The 21,977-nt window shown below is 42.2% G+C and overlaps 1 protein-coding gene across 5 annotated transcripts in view; it reads right to left on the bottom strand.

The window, feature by feature from the left end:
* ATXN3 (ataxin 3) overlaps positions 1-21,977 on the bottom strand; it is a 237,313-nt gene that overhangs the window by 110,660 nt on the left and 104,676 nt on the right. For all 5 annotated transcript variants that reach the window (XM_069208200.1, XM_069208199.1, XM_069208198.1 and 2 more), the window contains exon 7: positions 20,988-21,120. In XM_069208200.1, the coding sequence (XP_069064301.1) occupies positions 20,988-21,120 (133 nt within the window). The remainder of the gene's footprint in view (positions 1-20,987; positions 21,121-21,977) is intronic.

Raw genomic sequence — 21,977 nt, forward strand, 5'->3', positions numbered from 1 at the left:
CCAGAACATTCTGATTAGTAAATCGAAAGGGCTTTTTTTAAAATGTATGTGTAATACTCGTAACCGAGTTGATACTGAGGGAGGGGGAGGCCCAAATGGGACTGAGCCAGCACGACCAGCACTTTATTTTCAAGTGGTTGGCAGCGAACAACAAGTTCTTTCTAATGAGATTTAAACTTGACAAACTGCATTTTTTATTGGCTTTTCCTAGGAGGAGAATGTGGTTTTTGAATTTGTACCCTTGTCATTGTGGGGCTTCAGCTGCTCAATACACTCTTCATCTAACCTTGTTATGCACATTTTATTTACGTGAAAGAAGGCTTTTTCTGCACCGCCATTTGCTCGAAGTTGGACTGAGATCTCATACTGCCACATTTGACAATTTTGCTGGGACTGGGCAACTTAGACATGATTGTGGTTATACTGAATTTTATTTTAAACATTTAAAAATTTTGTTCTGTCTATACATTATTTTATACTACACTATTTTGACTTTTTGGTATTTGGTCTGTTTTTAAACTTTCATGGCTTATTTCAGCCAAATAAATTATTTTGATTGATTGAAGTCCTCTTCCCATATTGTCACAGATGGGGGTTCCCTGATAGAACTTTTCTCAATTGCAGAAAATGCAAAATGCCCAAACTTCGCTTCTAGGTTCCCACACACATGGATGAGTTGGTCAGGGATATTTGTCTATGCTTTTCCCCACGCTCCCTCTACTACCATTTCTGGTTCAGAAGCCCAGGCAAACATCTCTCACGATGATTCTAGTGGCTTAAACCTGGGCTTGTCAACACTGGCTCACCATACTCATAGACCTCTCTGTAGTTCCCCGTAAGAAATTCCCACCCATGGAGAAATCAGGCACCCAGATACAAACTCTCAACCTAGCGATTTGTCTCTTGAGGTCATAGAGTTTGGTTACCTCGTCTTACTTTCAAAATGTGTAACCATTCCTAAAGAAGCCCATAGACCAACACCCAAGCTTATTACGTGGCAAAATAGAAAAGGTTGGCTGTTCTTGTCATTCAAAACAGATTGACCCTTTCAAAGCCCATGTAAAAGACATTGTCTGCTACCTGCTTCATTTACAAACAGCTTGGTTAGCATTCACGTCCATAAGATTAAAACTTACTGCAATGGATGCCTAGCTACAGAACAGACAACACATCTCCTTATTCAAAATACTAGTCATTAAAGCCTTTCTGGCAGTGCTCAGGAGTCTTTCCACCATGGGTTCCACTGGCACCTTTTTGGAACCTTAACATTGGCCATCCATTTGAGCCCCACAAACATGCCCCCTTCAGCTCCTTTCTTCTCTTGGAATGTGGCATTTTCAGTCATTATACCTTGCTTAGACATGTTAGTAAGCTCCAGGCTTTAACCCTGGAAGAACCTTTCTTCCATCTTCATAGGAACATGTTGTTTTTATGCGCCAACTCCAAATTAATTCCTAAGTTGTCTTTCATTTTCACCTCAAGCAATCAACTGAGTTACCTCCCCACAACCAGTTGTGGAGAGGGCTCTTCAAACAACAGATGTTCTACATTTAGAGAAGCAAATCATTCAGGAAATCCAAACAACTATTTTTTTATTTTTAACCCTCCCCATAAAGGAAAGCTTATATCCAAATCACGTACAGACAGATGGATAGTTACATGCATTCAAATATGTTATTCTAAAGCCAAAGGAACTTTACCTACACCTTAAAGAGCACACTCTAATAGGAAAAAAGGAGTATCCATTGTTTTCCTAGGAAACATTCCGATAGATGACATATGCAAAGCAGTTACATGGCCACACCACGCAACTTCACAAAACGTTATTGTTTGGATGTTTTAGCACACCAACAAGCCAATGTAGGTCAGGTGGTGATATGTACACTTTTTCAAACAACTGAAACACCCACAGGTCACCCACCACTTTTCGGGAGGGCTGCTTCAGTCTATGCAAATCATGTCTATCTACCAACACATACCTCGAACGGAAAATGTTACTTACCCTGTAAGCATCTGTTTGTGGAATGTAGTGCTGTAGATTCATATTCACCCCACCCTCCTCTCCAGAGAACTGTGGCAGTTACAGTTCTATTCTCTATTCATTTAGACATCTCATTACTCACATTGACTCTACACTCCATTCTCACCCTCCTGCAAGGAAACACTCTAACAATGGAGTCGATGCCCATGCTCATTATAACCAAGAAGAGGCGTCACTCTACCTCGTGACTCGAAAGACTTCTTTGAAGAAAAAACGTCCACACACCTGAACCCAACTCTAGAAGGAAGGAGTATGCAAACCTTGTAAATCTAGAACGTTCACACTTCCAGACTCAACACTAGATCGCAGGAATATGCAAAGCATGTGAATCTACAGCACTACATGCCATGAACAGATGATTACAGGGTAGGTAACATATTCCTTCTCTATGTGGGGTGTTACAACCCTCGATTGGATCTTTAACAGTGTCTGTCCAGTCTAACATACCCTTCAGCATAGAAAGGTAAGTGACAGACTTCAGTTTTGAAGAGGGTTTCTTGGGGTTTCTTCCCCCTTGCAAAAGTGTCAATTTTTACCTGGTAGTGAGAAGCTAATCTATGTATGACAGCATGATATGTTTTGGATCATTTGGCAGGGAGGGTTTCGCAGGATATGGCTCAATGTTTGGATAATCAAACATGTAGTTGTTTCAAGAATCTTGCCCTTAACTCCCCCACTCTCACAACTTCCAACTCTACCCGGTGGCCTAAATGGCTCTTCCTGTGTCCTCAGGATAATAACAGTTCTGTTTGTCCGAGTTAGTGTCTTGAGTATTTGGAGGTGGATACTGAGGTGGTGGTGGAGGAGGTGCATTTGGGAGAGGTGGGAAGCACAAGGGGGGCTTGTGAACTATGTGTCTAACCATTTTGGGGCTTGGAGGTAGTAGAAGAGGTGACTGGGGCTCTTACTCACCAGCCAGAGGACTTTTATTCAGTACTAGTAGTCGGCCTGGAGCTGGAGGTATTGTAGCAATCCTCACTGTGTAAGAACAAATAAAACATTTTCTATGTCTTTCATCAAGGACATCTGCAAGCCTTTCGAGTACCGACCACTCTGAAGATTGTAACCTACCTGTCTCAAGAGGCTGAGACTTTGTTTTTAGGATCAATGTGTGATGACTGTTCTATGTCAACCTCAGCTCCGAAGCAGGCCAGAGGCTGGTTGGTTCAAGTGTTAGAGGTTTCGACCCAGGGTGCTGGTATACATGCATGACAATGAGGTTTCAACAATGAGTGTGGTCTTGATGCACTCTTCGCCATTATAGGAGCATAATAATGCGCAGTGCCCTACACTTTGCTCAATGTAGAGCCAACAACTAGAGGAGCCTGCATCAAGACTTTCAGCTTTTTAGGTTTTGGCTCTCGGTTCAAAGCCAAATAGGTAGAGCCTCACCTCAATAGCTCTTTCAAAGCTTACTTGTGGGTGACACCAAGGCATTAAGTGTTGAGTTAAGTCTTTGGCCCACAACATTACTTTGGCGCTTCTAGCTCTTCGCCTTTTTCTTTGATCTGCCTGGTTGATGGATCGCCCTCCCCCTTCTCTTCTTGTTGAACCACCTGAAGATTTTCAACATCTTTAATGCCAAAGATATCAGGTGAATCAATTAGGCTTTCCTGCCACTTATGTGACCAGCGTCTGTCCTATTGGTGTTTGAGGGTTTTTTATTTTTTTTAACAGTGAAACTTGAGGCAGGTCTCACAGGTCGACTCCTTATGGTTAGATGAAAGGCAGCAGTTGCATACCCTGAGGTGGTCTGACCAAAAATATTTAGAAATACAAGCTGGACAAAAGCGGCGAAGGAGTCTCTTCAAGCTGAAGTTTTCCGTGCATTCTCAAGAATCACCTCAGACCTCTCAACAACAACTTCTCCTGGGGTGATGGACCCGACACGGAACCCGCTTAAGGTATGTCAGCTTATTTTGGAGCAGTGTCCAGATTGTCCAAGCCTGATGACAGAAGCCAACAAACTAAGGTGGAACTGTTGTACTGATACATTCTGGAACAAGGGAGAAGTCACAGCAGGTCTTGTGACTGGAATGTCTACAAAAAGAATACAACTTGCAAACGTTCGGGCCCAGAATTAGAGGGCAAGAGTATGAACAGTATGTGTGTCTTGAGCAAGACATGATATATATATATATATATATAATTTTTTCTTATGTGAATTTAATAATAATGCACTAAATCACTTTCTAGCATGGACAATCTTCAGATCCCTGGGACTGGTGCCATAGTAAATGTTGTAGGGAGATATATATATATATATATATCTCCCTACAACATTTACTATGGGGGGGGGAAGAGAGAGAGAGAGAATATATATATATGGAAAATGTCACTTACCCAGTGTACATCTGTTCGTGGCATTAGTCGCTGCAGATTCACATGCTGTGCACATCCCGCCATCTGGTGTTGGGCTCGGAGTGTTACAAGTTGTTTTTCTTCGAAGAAGTCTTTTCGAGTCACGAGACCGAGGGACTCCTCCCATTTCGACTCCATCTTAGATTGTTTTCCCCACAGAGGGTGAGGTAGGAGTTGTGTATGCTAGTAATAGTGCCCATGCAATGGAGTGAATGCGTATGTACATAATGAAGTTTAAAGTAATATATATTTACAAATGTACAAATGTTTAAGATCTACTTCTAAACGGCTACAGGCTCCCGGGGAGGCGGGTGGGCGCATGTGAATCTGCAGCGACTAATGCCACGAACAGATGTACACTGGGTAAGTGACATTTTCCGTTCGATGGCATGTGTAGCTGCAGATACACATGCTGTGCATAGACTAGTAAGCAGTTATCTCCCCAAAAGCGGTGGTTCAGCCTGTAGGAGTTGAAGTAGTTTGAAATAATGTTCTTAGTACAGCTTGACCTACTGTTGCTTGTTGAGCAGTTAACACATCTACACAGTAGTGTTTGGTAAATGTATGAGTCGTAGGCCATGTTGCTGCTTTACATATTTCGTTCATTGGAATATTTCCTAGAAAGGCCATGGTAGCACCTTTCTTTCTGGTTGAGTGTGCCTTTGGCGTAATAGGCAGTTCTCTTTTAGCTTTAAGATAGCAGGTTTGAATGCACTTAACTATCCATCTAGCAATACCTTGTTTTGAAATTGGATTTCCTGTATGAGGTTTTTGAAAGGCAATAAATAGTTGTTTTGTCTTTCGAATTAGTTTTGTTCTGTCAATGTAGTACATTAGTGCTCTTTTGATGTCTAATGTATGTAGTGCTCTTTCAGCTACAGAATCTGGCTGTGGGAAGAACACTGGTAATTCTACTGTTTGATTCAAGTGGAACGGTGAGATTACTTTTGGTAAAAATGTAGGATTTGTTCGTAGAACAACTTTATTTTTGTGTATTTGAATAAATGGTTCTTGAATTGTAAACGCTTGAATTTCACTCACTCTTCTTAGAGATGTGATGGCAATTAAAAATGCAACTTTCCACGTTAAGTATTGCATTTCACAAGAGTGCATGGGCTCAAAAGGTGGACCCATGAGTCGTATTAAGACAATGTTGAGGTTCCATGAAGGAACTGGTGGCGTTCTTGGTGGTATAATTCTCTTTAGGCCTTCCATAAACGCTTTTATGACTGGTATCCTAAATAATGAAGTTGAGTGCGTAATTTGCAGGTAAGCTGAAATTGCAGTAAGATGTATCTTTATGGAAGAGAAAGCTAGTTTTGCTTTTTGCAAATGTAGTAAGTATCCTACTATATCTTTTGTAGATGCGTGTAAGGGTTGAATTTGATTATTATGGCAGTAATAAACAAACCTTTTCCACTTATTTGCATAGCAGTGTCTAGTGGTAGGCTTTCTAGCCTGTTTTATGACCTCCATACATTCTTGTGTGAGGTCTAAGTGTCCGAATTCTAGGATTTCAGGAGCCAAATTGCTAGATTCAGCGATGCTGGATTTGGATGCCTGATCTGTTGTTTGTGTTGTGTTAACAGATCTGGTCTGTTTGGTAGTTTGACATGAGGTACTACTGACAGGTCTAGTAGTATTGTGTACCAAGGTTGCCTTGCCCATGTTGGTGCTATTAGTATGAGTTTGAGTTTGTTTTGACTCAACTTGTTTACTAGATATGGAAGGAGTGGGAGAGGGGGGAAAGCGTACGCAAATATCCCTGACCAGTTCATCCATAGCGCATTGCCCTGAGACTGATGTTGTGGGTACCTGGATGCGAAGTTTTGGCATTTTGAGTTTTCCTTTGTTGCAAATAGATCTATTTGTGGTGTTCCCCAAATTTGGAAGTAAGTGTTCAGTATTTGGGGGTGAATCTCCCATTCGTGGATCTGTTGGTGATCCCGTGAGAGATTGTCTGCTAACTGATTCTGAATTCCTGGAATAAATTGTGCTATTAGGCGAATGTGGTTGTGAATCGCCCAATGCCATATTTTCTGTGTTAGGAGACACAACTGTGTTGAGTGTGTCCCTCCTTGTTTGTTTAGGTAATACATTGTTGTCATGTTGTCTGTTTTGACAAGAATGTATTTGTGGGTTATCATGGGTTGAAATGCTTTCAGCGCTAGAAATACCGCTAACAGTTCTAGGTGATTTATGTGAAACTGTTTTTGCTGTATGTCCTATTGTCCTTGGATGCTGTGTTGATTGGGTTGTGCTCCCCACCCTGTCATGGAAGCATCTGTTGTTATCACGTATTGTGGCAGTGGGTCTTGGAAAGGCCGCCCTTGGTTTAAATTTATACTGTTCCACCATTGAAGCGAGATGTATGTTTGGCGGTCTATCAACACCAGATCTAGAAGCTGACCCTGTGCTTGTGACCATTGTGATGCTAGGCACTGTTGTAAGGGCCGCATGTGTAACCTTGCATTTGGGACAATGGCTATGCATGAGAACATCATGCCTAGTAGTTTCATTATCATTTTGACTTGTACTCTTTGTTTTGGATACAAGGCATGTATTACATTGTGAAATGTTTGTACTCTTTGTGGACTTGGAGTAGCAATCCCTTTTGCTGTGTTGATTGTTGCTCCTAAGTATTGCTGTGTTTGACACGGCTGCAGGTGTGACTTTGCGTAGTTGATTGAGAAACCTAGTTTGTGTAGGATTTCTATGACATATTTTGTGTGTTTTGAACACCGTTTTAGCGTACTGGTTTTGATTAACCAATCGTCTAGGTATGGGAACACATGTATTTGCTGCCTTCTGATATGTGCAGCTACTACTGCTAGGCATTTTGTAAAAACTCTTGGCGCAGTTGTTATTCCGAATGGCAACACTTTGAATTGGTAATGTATCCCTTGGAATACAAACCTTAGGTACTTTCTGTGTGAAGGATGTATTGGTATATGGAAATATGCATCCTTTAGGTCTAGTGTTGTCATGTAGTCTTGTTGTTTGAGCAGTGGGATTACGTCTTGTAGAGTAACCATGTGAAAGTGGTCTGATTTGATGTAGGTATTTAATGTTCTGAGATCTAGCATCGGTCTCAGGCTCTTGTCTTTTTTTGGGTATCAGGAAGTACAGTGAGTAAACTCCTGTGTTTAATTGTTCTTTTGGTACTAATTCTATTGCTTCTTTCTGTAGCAATGCCTAAACTTCTAGTCCTAGAAGATCTATATGTTGTTTTGACATATTGTGTGTTTTCGGTGGGACGTTTGGAGGGAATTTGAGAAATTCTATGCAATAACCATGCTGGATAATTGCTAAGACCCAAGTGTCTGTTGTTATTTCCTCCCAATGTGTGTAAAACTTGGTTAGTCTCCCCCCCACAGGTGTTATGTGTTGGGGATTTGTGACCTTGAAGTCACTGTTTGTTTTGAGGAGTTTTGGGACTTTCCTCTGTTTCTTTGAAACTGTCCTCCTCTATATTGTCCCCGAAAACCTCCCCGCTGATACTGGCTCTGGTAAGTGGGCTTTGTTTGTGAGGTTGTGGCTTCTGTGGTGTGCCCTCGAAACCCCCCTCGAAATTGTGTCTTTCGAAATGTGCCTCTGCTCTGCGGGGAGTAGAGTGCGCCCATGGCTTTGGCCGTGTCAGTGTCTTTTTTAAGTTTTTCTATTGCAGTGTCCACCTCCGGCCCAAACAACTGCTGTCCGTTGAATGGCATATTCAGCACAGCTTGCTGTATTTCTGGTTTAAATCCTGATGTACGCAGCCATGCATGCCTCCTTATTGTTACTGCTGTGTTGACAGTTCTAGCAGCTGTGTCTGCAGCATCCATTGCGGATCGAATTTGATTATTGGAGATATTTTGTCCCTCTTCTACCACTTGCTGCGCTCTTTTTTGGAACTCCTTTGGTAAGTGTTCAATAAGGTGTACATTGGGTCTGTTGGTGGCGGTTTATATTTTTTATCTACTCTTGGAGTAATGGCTCTCCCTTTGACAGGCTCCTCAAACACTTGTTTGGAGTGTTTTAGCATTCCGGGCAACATCGGCAGACTTTGTTATTGACTGTGCGTAGACGACAGTGTATTAAAAAGGAAGTCATCTTCAATGGGTTCTGAGTGAAGGCTGACATTGTGAAATGCTGCTGCCCTTGATACCACTTGAACGTAGCCTGTACTATCCTCTGGTGGCGAGGGTCTCGCTGGATAGCATTGAGGACTATTATCTGACACTGGTGCGTCGTAAAGGTCCCATGCATCAGGGTCATCTTGACTCATCCCCGTATGAGTTGGGGATTGCATCATTGGTGGCGTGGCTACCGGTGATGGTTGTGGAGAGTGCTGTGGGGATGGTGGTGGTGTTACTTGTTTAGCCACTTTTGCTTGTGGCTGTTTGTCCTTGTCCTTGTCTTGGAAGGCAAGTTTTCGTTTCATTCTGATTGGAGGAAGAGTGCTGATCTGCCCTGTATCTTTTTGAATAAAGAGCCGCCTTTGCGTGTGATCTGGCTCTATTGTCTCTAATTCTTGTTCAAATCTGTGTGTCTTCATTTGTGAGGACAGTCCTTGTTCCTCTGAATAGGAACTAATTTTCGGTTCGGAGGCCGGATGTTTCGGCAGCGAAACCTTTTCGGCTGCTTTTTTCGGCTCCGACGAAATCTTTTTTGCTTTCGGCGTTGTGCCCTCTCGGTGCAGACCCATTTCGGTGCCGCTGTCTCGATGCCAAATCTTTTCGGAGCCACTCTCTCAGGCCCGAGATTGCTGCGTGCCTGTATCTCGACCGGAGTCGGATGACTTCGACACCAGCTCGCCCTTTTTCGGTGCTGATGGACGGTCACCTATTTTTCGGGTTAAGCCATGGCCGGTTGGCGGTGGCGTCCCCTGGGCTTTAGCAGTCTTTTCGTGAGTTATCTGTTTTGACGTCTTACTCACGGTTTTCGGCGTTTCTTCGGGATCGATCTCCTCCGAGTCCGAATCCTGGACGGAGAATGTTTCTTCCTCCTCCTCGAAACGCCCTTGTCCTGTCGGCGCTGACGCCATTTGCAGTCTTCTTGCTCTTCGGTCCCTGAGTGTCTTCCTGGACCGAAACGCTCGACAGGCCTCACAAGTATCCTCCTTGTGTTCTGGTGACAAACACAAGTTACAGACCAAGTGTTGATCTGTATATGGATACTTGTTATGGCATTTTGGACAGAAGCGGAATGGGGTCCGTTCCATCAGCCTTGAAGAGACACGTGGCCGGGCCGACCAGACCCTGACGGGGATCGAAAAAACCCCGAAGGGCCACCGGAGCTCTTCTTAATTCGGTGTCGATCTGTTGTAACTAACCCGATACCGAACGCAAACAATACCGACGATTTTTCCGAGATTCTAACTAACTTTCCGACCCGAAACACGGAGCGAAAAGGAACACGTCCGAACCCGATGGCGGAAAAAATACAATCTAAGATGGAGTCGGCGCCCATGCGCAATGGAGTCGAAATGGGAGGAGTCCCTCGGTCTCGTGACTCGAAAAGACTTCTTTGAAGAAAAACAACTTGTAACACTCCAAACCCAACACCAGATGGCGGGATGTGCACAGCATGTGTATCTGCAGCTACACATGCCATCGAACATATATATATATATTCCACAAATAAACAAAGGTTAAAAAACTTCAGAAATTCACTAAAATTCACCATTTATACTTAGCAGCACCAACTATAACCTGTGTCCCCGCCATGCACTGTTTATGACCTCAAATATGACATCACTCATGACATGTTAAATTTAATCTTTTATGGCATAACTGATAGCATCGCAAACGACAATTGATAACATATCTGATGACATCATGCAAGCTTATTTTGTACATATTGCTCTTTAACCCCTTCACTGACAGGCCTATTTCCCCCTCCTATGCCAGGCCTTTTTTTGGCTATTTGGGGCAGTACGCACGTAGGCCTTCATAATTGTTTGTCCACAGAAGCTACCCACGCCAGATTTGCGTCCTTTTTTTACAACATCCTAGGGATTCTAGAGGTACCCAGAGTTTGTGGGTTCCCCTGGAGGAGACCAATAAATTAGCCAAAATACAGCTAAAATTTTGGGTTTAAAAAAAAAAAAAAAAACAATGGGGAAAAGGGCTGCAGAAGAAAGCTTCTGCTTTTCCCCATGAAAATGGCATCAACAAAGGGTTTGCGGTGCAAAAATCACCATCTTCCCAGCTTTCAGGAACAGGCAGACATGATTTAGAAAACCACATTTTTCAACAAAATTGTGGAATTTTACTGGGACACAGCCCATTTTTACTATTTTTTGTGCTTTTAGCCTCCTTCCAGTTAATGACAGAAATGGGTGTGAAACAAATGCTGGATCCCGGACAGCTAAACATTTCTGAAAAGTAGACAACATTCTGAATTCAGCAAGGGGTCATTTGTGTAGATCCTTCAAGGTTTTCCTACAGAAAGCAACAGCTAAAATAAAAAAATATTGAAATTGAGGTGAAAAAACAAGCAATTTCTGTCCACATTTTCTTCTAGACCTTTTTCCTGCTATGGCAGATTTTTGAAAGCAATATACCGTTACGTCTGCTGGACTCTTCTGGTTGCGGGGATATATAGGGCTTGTAGGTTCATCAAGAACCTTAGGTACCCAGAGCCAATAAAGGAGACAGAAATGGCAGAAATGGACAACAGTAATGTGCCCTCATGGGGAGCGACCCATGTCCAAGGGGCTGCCCCCCCCCAAACAAAACACACACATACCAATCCCTGGTGCTTAAGTGGTCTCTGCCCCCCGTATAGGTCAGCCTAATAGAAATTGCCCGATCTGTCCCCAAGGGTGGCAGAAATGTCCTTAAATAAATTTCTGCCCTAGAGGAGTGACTCTTGCCTAAGAGGTCGCTCCCCTTGTGTGAAATTGGCACACACAAAAAAAAAGAAAAAACAAAAAAAAGAAATCGTTGGTGTCTAATGGTTTCTGCTCCTCTTGGGGGCAGATTGGCCTCAGAAAAATAGCCCGATCTGCCCCCAAAGTGGGCAGAAATGGGCTAAAATATACTTGCCCCCCCCCCACCCACAGAGGAGCGAGCCTTGCTCAAGGGGTCGCGCTCCCCTTTGATGTTTACAATAAAAAAAAATCCCTGGGGTCTAGTGGGCATTTCTGCAGGATAAACCTTTCCTTTCATGTCTCTCTGCCTGCCCCATCCCCAGATTGGAAGAGAAATGCTTTCAGATGTCTGGGGGGGGTGGGGGGTGCATGGGAGGGCTACGCGATTCTCCTTCCATCCCTGCCCATCATGGGAGGCCCACGGGGGAGCACTAGTGCTCCACAACTGGGCCGGGTGCAGGAAAGGGTGATTATGTCCATGGTGCCTGAGTGCCACGGCCAAGGACATAACCACCTTGTCCCAGGCACCGAGGGGTTAAACGGGTATAACATTAGAGCTATGAAAGTAAGTGCTTAATAGCTTAGTCTAATATGAAGTATCTTTACTGGTATCATACGTACAGCACCCATAGGTAAAGAAAGAATGAGTTATTTGAAACACAGACCCTGTACATATACTTCATAGGTAGCCAAGTACATGTTGACTACGAATCACAGATTAAGGAGTAACCTATCCTGCACATGTTTTTCAATCTGTATACAATTCTTCAGGGAAAACCAAGTTCCTCCTGATACTCAGGTCCTGTTATATAACTAATGACCTACTTCAGACACACTTTACCTGTATGAAACCCAACAGTCACTGAACCTACATTGGTAAATTAAGTGGATAGGAATAGAAAAGTGGGTAACGTTAACAGTGTTCACTCTATGGGGAGAGTTTACTCTGCACCACGGTGTGTGCAGACAGTGAAACTCATGAGAGAAACACCAAACAGTATTAAAAAGTATCTACTAAACAGTGTACACTCTCTGCAAAACATGTCCAAAGGGTAACTATTTACTTAATGCAACCATTGTCAGAAGGTGCTAAAGATCATACTACCTGCAGCCTTCATACTGTGGTGTAAACCTTAGAGACAGCTTATCTTCTGAAGCAAATCATGCATGTGTACATGGGTTAGCACCTGTTGCACACAGTCTTCTATGTTAAGTACAAATTGTTAAGCTAAGATGATTTTGCTTACAATATTTAGTACATAGTACAAATAATCTTTGCCCTGCTGGAAACTTTTTCTGCAGTAGTATAAACCTTCTGTGGAACTTAATGAATACAAATCAACTGTCAACTGCATACAGAGTTGCTCTTCAAAACAAAGATGTTTAATGTATTCAATACCTCTACACACCTATGGTGGAATCGGAGCACATACGTTTTGTAAACACATACCCATTAGATGGACACAGGCTGTCTCATATTATGTAGAAAACTAATACATTAGTTACCCGCCGCTATGTAAACTATTAAACAAACCTACACATTCACTGGATGATGTCATCAGTGATGCCAAATGAGATGTCATAAATGATGTCATAGAACATCATGAGTGATGTCAAATGTGAGGTCATAATAAGTGTATGGCGAGATGCAAGTTATAGTCAGAACTACTAACTATACTTGGTAAATTTCAGTTTTTTAGTTCAAAATGTTAATGTTGTCACTGAAAAAGTCATCTAACTAAAATGTTACTTTAACCTTTGGTTTCTTGGTGTCGGTTCTTAATGAAGTTTTTCCCAAAAAATGAGATGCTCACGTCAGTTACTGTCTGGAAAGTTTTGTGGTGATCAGTCAAGGGGGAGCCGAGAAAAAAGTGGGGGTAAGGGCAGTCCAAAAACGTGTTTTTCCCATGTTAATTCCAATAGGGTTTTTGAACAGGTCTACAGCCCAAATCACTGGATGGAATTACACCAATTTCGGCAGAAAGGTAGCTCTTGGTCCAGAAAGCACCCTTTTTAGGTCAAGCGTAGCAGTGCGCAATAGCGATTTTTCAGCGTGGTATCTATCTGTGGGCCTTAACCACACCCACCTCACACACATCACTTACATTTGTTCCTGGGCCTGCCTTTCGAAAAACCCTTGATGTTGTTGCTCAACGCCTTACATTTGTCCCTCCTTGAGGCTGACCCTGTTACATGGCTTATAGCATGATCACCCATATACTTCAGAGTGGGCGAACTACTTTTCTCGTTTGTCTCTCCCCTTCACATCACGCAGCAATGGCATTTTCAAGAACAAACTCCATCTGAGGCATTATAGAGCTCTGCATGAGCACCAGTTACATTTTCCAAACTGCTCTCGCCATGATAGTAGGGAAGTTCCAACTCCTTGGCTCCAGAAACAATATTTATTTATTTGTCTCTGTAAACTGCAGTAAAAATGAGTAGTGCTGCGGGGTTCTCTCCTCGTCGAGGGCAACTAATATATATATTTATTTAGGATATGGGCACCCTTACATGCTTTACATGTCAGTTGAGGTGTGTCCGTTTATAATGCATGAGAAAATAGTTTACTCAAATGGTCTTCAGCCAGCCCAAGCGAGGGCATGGTGACATTGAGGATTAAGTGTCTGAGCAAGACGCATACTAGAAAATACATCTCATTGCCCGTAAACTACACAGAATCTACCTGGCTAAACTTACAGTTTTAGATACCTTAGGCATTGGTGCGCTTTACGTGAGCACCAGATTAAATTACTGAAAGTCATATTTATTTTTTAGATAAGGGAAGCTTAAATGATTTGCCAAAAATCACCGGATGTTGGGCGGATCCCAGGACTCGAGCCTGGTTCCCCAGCTCCAACCTCCACCTCTGCAGCACTGACCACTGGGCCCCATTTCCTCCCACGATTTTACTGTTTAGCTCACTTTAGGAGACAATTAAGGATAGAGCAAAAATAACTGAGCGCAAGTAACTTAATTAAAACAATTCAGTAATCATTTTATTGGCGTAGCCACTTTAAATTTGACTGTCAACAAAATGATACCTCTCTCAAAGATTTTCAGCAATGGCTGACACATTTTGCCCCTAATAGTTTTCATCTTTGTGATTTTATTGTTCTATGTGGAGAGCTGCCATGGTGTGGAAAAATAAAAGTGGGCAATACAGTCCACTCCAATATGCACTGATTGATGCACTAAACCCCATGCCACAGCCCGTCAATTAGATACCTCACCTCAGAGCCCCAGAACAATATTGGGTCTGCATATTTTTAACACAACTATAAACATTTGACCTTTTATTGGTGGAAGAACCCAAGTGGACGGAAGCCAACTCCCCTCTAAAATTTCTGTTGATTGCTGGGAAATAAGTTTACTTCTGATTCACAGCATGAGCTTTTGATGAAGAGAGGCCTGTTCATGCTCACTTACACTAATGCATGGGGAAAAGGCGGTAAAGCGCAACAGTCTGAGGTACTCTGGAAAATACATATTTCATACTTTATGGCGGCCCAGGGAGGCACACCACCCTCAGATCCCACTTTATGTTTTGGAGAGCACAGATTTATCAGCATTCCACTGGAGAAGAGCGTGTAAATTAAGTCCCAAAAATCAACGCAAATGCTCACCAACTGCCATACGTAGTACAGCTGCAAGGGGGGTGAGGTGGTGGGACGGGCTTCCAATAAAGAAAGTTTAGATAAAATACCTAATGTCTGCTTGACCTAAAAAGTTCTGCTCGAAAAGGTGATTTTTGCTCTGCTAACTCAATTTTAATAGCACAGTGTATGCGGCAGTGGAAGGCCAAGTTATGCGACTGGTTAATCAAATTAATCGGCATAAATAATCAATGTATCTAGTGCTACTGTTTAGCTTTTTTTATGCGAGCCTAGGCAGCGCGCAAGCGCTTTCTCTCGACATTTTGTAATCTACATCTGCGGACTTCCAGCACGCCCATCATGTTCATTCGTTCCTTGGCCTGCCTTTCAAAATTCCCTTGATTTCGTAAGTAAATGCTTTAGGCTTGTCCCTCCTTGAGGCTGCTTTGTTACCGCCTGGAGACTGACCCTGTTACATGGATTATTGCACAACTGGCCAAATACCTCAGTGTGGCGCACTACTCTTTCTTTTGCCTTGCCATTTCGCTACGTTGCCATATGTTATTTCTTCCTCTTCTTGTTTTGGCCATGCTGCTGTTTCTTTGTGGTGTCTACCCACAAAGGCTGCGAGCTGGAGTTTTTTTTTTTCAGTTTTTTTAATGGTCAATATAGCGCAAACTCTACAGGAGGAGGGCTTTACAAGAGGCTGTGAAGTTTCATATAGCGAAATCTCGGTCAGAAGAGCGCTTTACATGACTAAGTGAAGTTTCATACAGTGCAACCTCGATCTGATGAGTGCTTTACATGAGTATCACTTAAGTTGAGCAGTTGAAAAACATAAAAACTAGAGCATTTAACAGAAAAAAAAACCACATAAATCCATAAAGCGTCTCTCCTGGCACAGCAGGAGAGCTGATACCACAATATTCGCTGAATGGTTACATGACCATGTTTCTTACAAATGCTATTTTTATGATGGTATCCTCTAGAGGCTGTATTGACCATTACAATCAAGATACTACAATATTCGCTTTGCGGGCCATTCCTTTCACCAAACATTTTTGCCCATAACTCCCTGCACGATGTGCTCTGTATAGGTCATCTCTGAGTCCCCACAATACATAGGATGTTTGGCAGTGGTGGGGTAGGGGTCTGGCTTGTGGAAGACAGAAGGGGGGCCTTGCAACCCCTGTCCTGGAGCCAAAAATGGCCCTGGGACCACTGCCCCCAAGGGCAGGCTCCTGCTATGTCCCGGGGTGCCCACCCACGGGACATAGCTGTTTGCTCTGGCTTGGCAAGAGTTTTGGCAGCTCCCGCCAAGACAGAGCAAACACAACTACGCTCCCAGCAAGCAAGAGCTGTCAAACAGCTCTAGCTTGCTGGGAGCGGAGTTTAAGTTGGTTTCCTTGCTCTCAGAGACAGGGAGCTGCTCGTTTAGCAGCTCCCTGTCTGTGACAGTAAAGCCGGCTACCCCTACGATCCCCAACACTGCTAACTGGGTGCCCTGGGGAGCACCTAGGTGTCATGGCTGAGATTGGCCGCAAGGCTCCCCTCCCCTATTGAATGAAGACCGGGCCCCAGGGGGTCCGATATCAGCCCAGGTAGGGGGACCGCGTGCCATCCCCCATCATAATATAAAATCCTTTGTGAAGGTAAAAGCATCAATGATCACTTGAAGCGCAATCTGTATGTGACTGTGACAAGTGAGTTATTTCTTGTCCTCTCCTGGTGAGAGCAGAGTCCATGGTTCTCCCTTTAAAATGCTACGGGTGTGCAAACGTGTAAATCACCTGGACGTTTCACCTGTTTGGCCCCACACTGTCCACCTTAGTAGTATGCAAAGGTCTTCACACATTTTGCCAGGATGATGGACAGCTTACCAAAGGGCCTCCCAGTGCGTTTCCCGACGATTTTGGTGGTGCATTCTTAATGCCGAGGAATATGAGGACATTGTCACAAAAACAAAGAAGTACTTATGTCATATGGATAAAAAGAAGGACCCTGGTTTGGTGGAGATTTACGTCTTTGTAGTCTTGTTGGCCTCTCTATAGGAGGATTAGTGTTATCAAAGAATTCTAGAGAAAGACACACCAGGAACAATCATGTTGCCAAAACGCACACATGGTCATTTGTGGCATTTCCTTGTGGTCCATTACACAGCTGTAGTGCAGAACGCACACCGGACATTTACCCAAGGAGGCAGAAAGAACTAGACTTGGGTAGATATTTTGTACAAAGCTGTCGACTCTTGTAGGATAAAGGGGCAGGTGGGATCCATCTGTGGCAGTCACTCACACAGCTACTAACAAACCCACACAGACTCTCACACCCCCACTCAGAGACTCATGTACTCAATCATAGACCCACTGTGAAATTCATGCACTCACTCACAGATGCACTCAGACTCATGTTCCCACTCACAGACTTACTCAGACACTCAAGCACCCACTACCCGACTCAGACTCTAGTGCATCTATCACCGACCCACTCAGAGACTAATGCACCCACTCACAGAACCACTCAGGCACTCCCATACCTACGTAGTCCCTCTCACACCTATTCTAACACCCAGCGAGACAGACCCTGTAGTCAAGCCCTGCTGCGCATGGTCGTTGGTTGGATTAACGTATTGTAATTAAAATTACGTAAAAAACAATCCATAGAAAATCACTGAAAAAAACAAGGGTTACAAGGTCATTATAGTTAGGAAATAGGATTTTTTTTTTAAACATATAATTGCCATTCACTTAAAAAAAAAAAAAAAGGTTTCAGGGGCGTTATAATTAGGTTCTGAATTTACTCGCACAAAACAACAGAAATTCAGCACTTAAGAGTTATTTCAAGTATCTGTAACTCTCACCCTAAGGTAACTATAACTCGTGTCCTTGACATGCACTGCTAATTAACCCAGATCTTGCAGCACTCACAACAACTTTTAAAACATCAATAAAAAGATCAATGAAACATCAGTTCAATTATTGAAGAAAAACTGTGCAAATCAGGGGCGCGTGTTATAGTTACCTTTAAGCGTGAGTTACAATTACTTGAAAAAACTAACTAGAACTGCTGAATTTCTATGGTTTTATGCAAGGAAATTCAGAACCTAACTAGAACGCTGTGTAAAAAAAAATATATATATATATATATATAAATACAGTAAATAAATAAATGTCCTACGACCTCACAGACTTTCTCATGGGTCAAGAGCCCTGCGAGGCCGAAATGCGTCAGATGGAAGACATGAAATAAATCACCCTACTCTGGAAATCTTGGCTGTTCTTTTAACATGAAGAAACTGTTGGTGAGGATTGATTAGGACTTCCCTAGCCCACCATATAATACCGCTGCAAGTGGGCAGAAGCGCCGGGTCCCCATTGTGGGGAAAATCAACAAAAAATGTTGGAATCCTGCAGGATCATTTAAAAGAAAAGAAAAAAAAAATGTTTATTACATGCGGATCCCCCTCCCCTAACCTAGCCTTCATAGGCACCCAGGAGTACATCTCTGGGGCTGAAATTAATGTATAAGGGGAGGGTGGGGCTGTAAGGATATCTGCCTCCAGGCATGACAGGCCCCAGGGAGCCAATCCCCGGGACAGAAATTAATGCATATGGGAGGGAGATGCATGGACCCCCCACCCCTCCCAGAACTAAAACACAGAAATTCACCAGTTATAGTTAGCAGAGTTACCTATAACTTGCGTCCTCACCATGCACTGCTTACGAACTCACATATTACATATTACTAATGTCCTACTTCACAAAATCCTTCTTGGGCTTTTCTGCCTTTGAATCAGTATTCTTTTCTCTAATGAAACACTTTCAATTCAGCACATATTTACTATTTACTATAAACAAGCAATACAAATTTGCAACAGGTGACATGGTGCCTTTTACCTTTGATTCTTTCTCTAGAATAAGCCAGTAAGATAGCTCAGTAGGTTTAAAGGTTCAGTGTTCAGATTTATGATGCGGAACAGATGTTTGAATCACGGTGAGGCGTTCAAGTCTTGCATCCATTTGTGGCTCTTAAGATGAGTACTGCCAAGTACTACCAAGTTGGGTTAATATAACAAGTGTTTTTATAATGGCACTAAGCATCAAAACTGCAGTAGAAAGCTAAAAAAACACAAGCAAGCATTAATATCAGTATTCATTCTATCACTTATCACAGAGAGTATTAACTTCTCTGAGTCTTCCATGACAGCTGTAAAGACATGGGTGATAATTGACCTCATGTCCTACCCTTCCTTCACATCCTTTACTATCAGTTATACTGATTCTATTTTTAATTTTCCCTGAAATATCCGTGATGAAAGGAAATTGCACATGCAAATCTAGAATATGCATAGCATTCTATTTTATAGCTAATCATGTCAGCAGTATTTAATTACTACCCCAACAGCACAACATTCTGAGGAACCTGGGAAATACTGAGGGAAAGACCTATTGTAGGCATTCATTGCACTTTCTATTGTTACGTGGAGCACATCAGTGCTGAGCAGTGACCTCATGGCTCGCCAAGAAGACAATACAAATGTAAAGCCTTCTCTGTCTATCACATTCTTCTCTGAAATGCCTCAGTGGGCACTGCTCACTATTGGTTTAAGATAGTGTCCTATTCAAGGCCTAGCTACACACTTTACATCTGATTTTAGGCTTCCTTAATTATAACGTGGAACAGTCTGCCATGGCCCACTGAGGGCTAATAAAAGGGACTCCAGAGCTACCAAAAGATAGGTTGTCTCCATTTACTTTAGTACAGTCAAGTTACGTTTTGTTGCTTAAAAAGAGGAGTGGAAGGAGGGTGGTGTGATCGTGTTTTAGATGGGAGTGGTCCGTAGGTACGTTTATGGCAGGATGTATGTGTGTGTTGAAACCAAAACCAATTAGAATGTCCACATGTGCTATGAATTTTCATTTTTGAGTACAATAGGTGTCTTAAATATGTATTTGGAACATATATTTTGGGTATTTTTGTTGTAATCCATAGGTGTCATCAGTCTGTAATTCAAATTAAAAAGATATACAATTTTACCTTGAAGGTCGTCTTTAGAACAGAGATCAACAGTAGCCTTCCTCTTCCTATTACATTGCTGCACTGGCCACTGATCAGAAATTACCAGACAAACATTATATGTTTAAATAAAAAGCAGATATTTTGCTCCCCATATTTTGCTTGTGGGCGTGTTACATTTTTTCATAGTTGGAATAGTGGGCTAATTTTAGAGAGCTAAAGCGTGTGTGTCCCTATCTAATTTTGTGGGCAAAACAATATGGCAAACACGGTCTCTACAAAACGTCCACTTTTTAGAAAAAACTGTTTTTTTTTTTTTTTTAAGATCCATGGTTTTCTCTCAGTGGTTTTTATATTGCCTTTAAGGCTATAAATGGCTAATATAAATAAAAGAGCCTAGGGGTGGGAGCAACTTTGTTCTGCGTTTTCACAGTGTGATCCTTCTCCTGTGCTGCTGCCACAGTCAGCGGTGTGCCCTAGCCTATTTGCTCACAGGCTAAAATTAGATCATATTTCTAGAACTAAACATTTATTTCAATGATTTCTTCATGTTTGTGCTTTTTATTAAGCTCACCCTAGAACTTAACATGTTACTGAGTGAACAGCCAGGTTTAACTCTCTCATGAAATTTAAGGTATGATGGTTTACCGCAAAGATGGAGTGGCACTGAGTTCCACAGCATTACTCTTTGCACGTGAAAGGCTTTAAAACCTCTTTTTTTTTTTTTTTTTGCTTGAACATATGGAGGACAAAACTCAGGGAGTCTACAGAACTCAAAAAACATTGTGGTCTATAGAAGATGAAACACCTGATTAAAGTGAGCATCAGAATATAGAAAATGTGATGCATTATATTTATGGCCTTAAAGCTATACGACTGGCAATCTGGAATCAAATAAAGCTGGTACAAACTTTTTAAGATGTGGTTAATCTTCCTCAATCTCAGAAGAGCTTGGATTCCAGCATTTTAAAGGTATTACAACCTTGCTACATTGCTCTCCAGAAGAACTGCATGACCTTCATAAAACATACACCAGATGATGTATTACTACTTATGTGAACAGGAGTGGCACATTTGTCTGCACAAGTCACCAAATACTTTTTATTATTAACCTTACCTCTGATCTTTTGATTGTGCCATCTCCTCCCCTATCAATTTTGGTCGCTGAGCTTGATGTACACGAATCATCTGTAATAACTGGTCTGCCTCACAATCAGGGAGGTTACCCTTAATGACAAATATAGAATAACCTAGGGAGGATATAATACATCAATCTCAGATTTCCAACTACAATCAAACATAAGCTATACAAGAACACAGAATAACAAAAAACACATCATGCACATGGATCGAAAAAAACAAAGAACACAAGGAGGTATAGAGACCCATTCTTTCAGTATCCCAAACATTAAGGGTATGTTTAGATACAACAGATACAATAAACAGTAAACACAATTCAAGTCTAACTCTCTAATAAAACAGAGAACCATCCTAGGCCAGAACATAAATTAGTTTTACAAAACATGTGCCATCTTCTCTGACTTTGTAGCCATATCTGGTGGAAGAAAGACGAGAAAGAATGCTTTAAGCCTGCTCACAGTCTACTTTACTTTAAACAGTCAAAAAGCACAAAGTTGAATACTCATCCTAAAACTTGCTCTATAAGGAACACCATTTCTACCAACCCTCCTTTGATAGGCAAAGGAGAAGTCCCTCTCTTATCTTAGAAACGTTGTAAAAGGTGCATTCTACCATTCAAGAGAGGAGACAAAGTGCAATTTAAGAAGCAGGTTTAGATAAACATTTGGTTTCAGTTTAGTTTTAAAACACACCTTTTATACTCTAAAGTAAAGCTTACGGGTGCTGCAGACGATGAGCCCCATCATACTAACATCATACAGTTTTGGTAAGGCCAATGTGTGGCTTTAGCCTACAGACCCCTAAAGCTGTCTGGTAGGTAAGACCTAAAAAGGAGGAGTGGGGGTGTCCAGCAGGGAAATTCAGACTCCTTTTTAACAGATGTTTTTCACGTTTATAAAGCTTAAAAACTGTGTAATAGTGATATTTTTTTAATGCTGTCAAATGCTTCAAATTGTATGATTTAAAA

Source organism: Pleurodeles waltl, chromosome 9, assembly GCF_031143425.1.
Source record: "Pleurodeles waltl isolate 20211129_DDA chromosome 9, aPleWal1.hap1.20221129, whole genome shotgun sequence".
NCBI lineage: Eukaryota > Metazoa > Chordata > Amphibia > Caudata > Salamandridae > Pleurodeles > Pleurodeles waltl.